General features: G+C 43.9%; 1 protein-coding gene across 1 annotated transcript in view; it reads right to left on the minus strand.

The window, feature by feature from the left end:
• Nucleotides 1-2074, minus strand: part of LOC122258592 (polyamine-transporting ATPase anne boleyn) — a 49198-nt gene extending 47124 nt beyond the window's left edge. Inside the window, exon 1 of the mRNA XM_086546037.1 lies at nucleotides 1199-2074. Within this exon, the coding sequence (XP_086402163.1) occupies nucleotides 1199-1367 (169 nt within the window). The 5' untranslated portion in view covers nucleotides 1368-2074. The remainder of the gene's footprint in view (nucleotides 1-1198) is intronic.
• Between the last annotated feature and the right edge of the window lie 426 nt (nucleotides 2075-2500).

Here is a 2500-nt window from a genome sequence, read left to right on the forward strand (position 1 = left end):
TGCCGCCTTTCTTTATAAGCCGCGTTACATGACAGTGCTCACGGTGCCATCGATTAACTGGCTGTGGATTTAGTGAAGGTGTAACATCTTCGACGCATAACTACTAGGCCCAGTGTCCCTTACAAAACTATTATGTGTGTATACACACAAACGCAAAACGCATGTACAAACACATATGTGTATATATATGTATATATATATGTATATATATATGTATATATGTATATATATACATACATATACATATACATATACATACATACATACATACATACATACACACACACACACACACACACACACACATATATATATATATATATATATATATATATATATATATATATATATATATATATATACATACATATATCTAAATATTATTCTATCCAGACACAAGCTTTCCTTAAGAGAGAGGAGAATTTGACGAACAAGGAACATTGAATAAGATAAATAGCGTACTTATGCCATTCATAACAGAGAAGAAAACCGTTATGCAATGACTATAAGTATTTAAATATTCCCTGCATACGTTCCTATATCGTAAAATTATTACTCAGATTGCATATTGTCGGTGTCAAGGTACCCGTTTAACTCATGGAGACAATCAGCCATTTTGACAATTAAGAAATATACAATTCTTATGGTAGATATAGGCATCTGTGCACATTGTGCAAAGGCATGTTATGTATGTATGTATATATATGTGTATGTGTGTGTGTGTGTGTGTGTGTGTGTGTGTGTGTGTGTGTGTGTGTGTGTGTGTGTGTGTGTGTGTGTGTGTGTTTGTGACATGGTGTTCTGTTGTATTATGAGGTGATGTGATGTGGTGCGTTAAGTTGTATCGCGTTGCGAAGTGATGTGGTGCGTTGTGTTGTGTGTAGAAATAAACAGGAAAACGTTTACGTTTGGCATATCATGTTGAATTACTTAAGAATAAATCTAACAATAGACAATGTTCATTTCATTAAATTTATTTAAAAAATATGAGACCTGGTAATCTCTTTTGTTTAATAAATTTTATAACCTTGAGGTAGATTTGAAAACCACGCGACCATAAAGAAACGTCAAAAATACTCTTTCACGGCATTGTGAAACAAACATTTTCTTTTTTGTGTAAATAGTGATTGAATTGCCTGAAACTTAAAGTCAATTAGAAAACGAACGAGTCGTTAGAAACCGCTTCAGATGGATGTACCTGGTGTAGGCAGAAGACGCGCCCTCTGTTCCTCAACAACAGGTGTGGGCGTTGTGGTTGGGCGGTACACGCCCGTGGCACACTGATCCTTGTGAAGGGTCTGCTGCCGGCCGCCCATCAGGAAGGATAATGTGAGGGCGGACCTCCGGGGACTAGCTACTCCCGCCATGGTACCTGTTATGGTGCTTCTCGCTCACTGCACTTAGCCTTAGTCCTCACCCTAATGGAACTACGTGCGAGGAATCTTCAGTTCGAAACGTTACTCTTCAAACGTCCGTAACAAGTTTTAAGTGTCAACTTCTGTGTTTACTCTTTTTACTTTAATAATTTATAGTTCAGATATCCTCGAGTACTTAAGAGACAAGAGCTCTTTCGAGTCAATAGTTCATCTAGGGTAAGCAAGTCTGTGGTGAGTGTGGGCAGCGTGTCGCTATCTCACGCCCGGGTTGAGGTGGTCCCGCAGGGGGCACCCGTGCCCTGGGGGGCTCTGTGACCCTGACCGTGACCGGGCCTGGCGGCAGGCGCCGGAGCCTGTGTGGCCGACCCGCGACACTCCACGGGTCAGCACTCCATCAGCATCGGGCAGGTGACCCGGCCATGTGCATGAAAATCTACAGCTGCTGCAGATGGGAGTAAGAAGGGTTGCTCCCCAGTAAAGATGTGGCGTGCGTCCCCAGCAGTATCATGAACGCACGCCCCCTGCCGCCCCTGCACCCCCGCCGTCGTCGCTGCTGTCCACACTTGCAACTCGTCGCGCCCCCCAGGAATGGTCAGCTCGCACTGGCTGCATCTGCCTTGCGCTCAGCACAATCGTGCACTCGCTCACCCCGCTCTCCACGTGCTTACCCGACACTTCCCCACTCGCTGCACTCATGTTTACAAAACTGATATCGACTTGTATTCGATATACATGATCAAATAATCCACCGAATACTTATTCAGCCAAAGTTTAATCATTATCTATCACTCCTAACCAACCAGTCTAGGAATTTTGTTCACAGCAAACGGACAAAACTTCGACACATTCACTATAGGACTTTTCTTTCCTCCACTCTCGTTCATGAACGTTCCCTCTTCGTATACCTTCTTGACGGTGTGTAGACGGCAAATGAGATATATTTAGCAGTGTTCAGAAGGCACCGCGTGGTAAGGCAGTCTGGCTGCTCCCTTAAGCTGCTCGTCTGCCACCTCACTGCGCACTCAAGACACACCACACACCGCTCTCGGTTGCGCCACGCTTATACGATTGCAATTTCTGGACGAATCGCAATGCACTGCACTTATCTGTAGGCCTGCGGGTTG

Source organism: Penaeus japonicus, unplaced genomic scaffold, assembly GCF_977035675.1.
Source record: "Penaeus japonicus unplaced genomic scaffold, GWHDUDI00000001_assembly GWHDUDI00000017, whole genome shotgun sequence".
NCBI classification, from domain to species: Eukaryota; Metazoa; Arthropoda; class Malacostraca; order Decapoda; family Penaeidae; genus Penaeus; species Penaeus japonicus.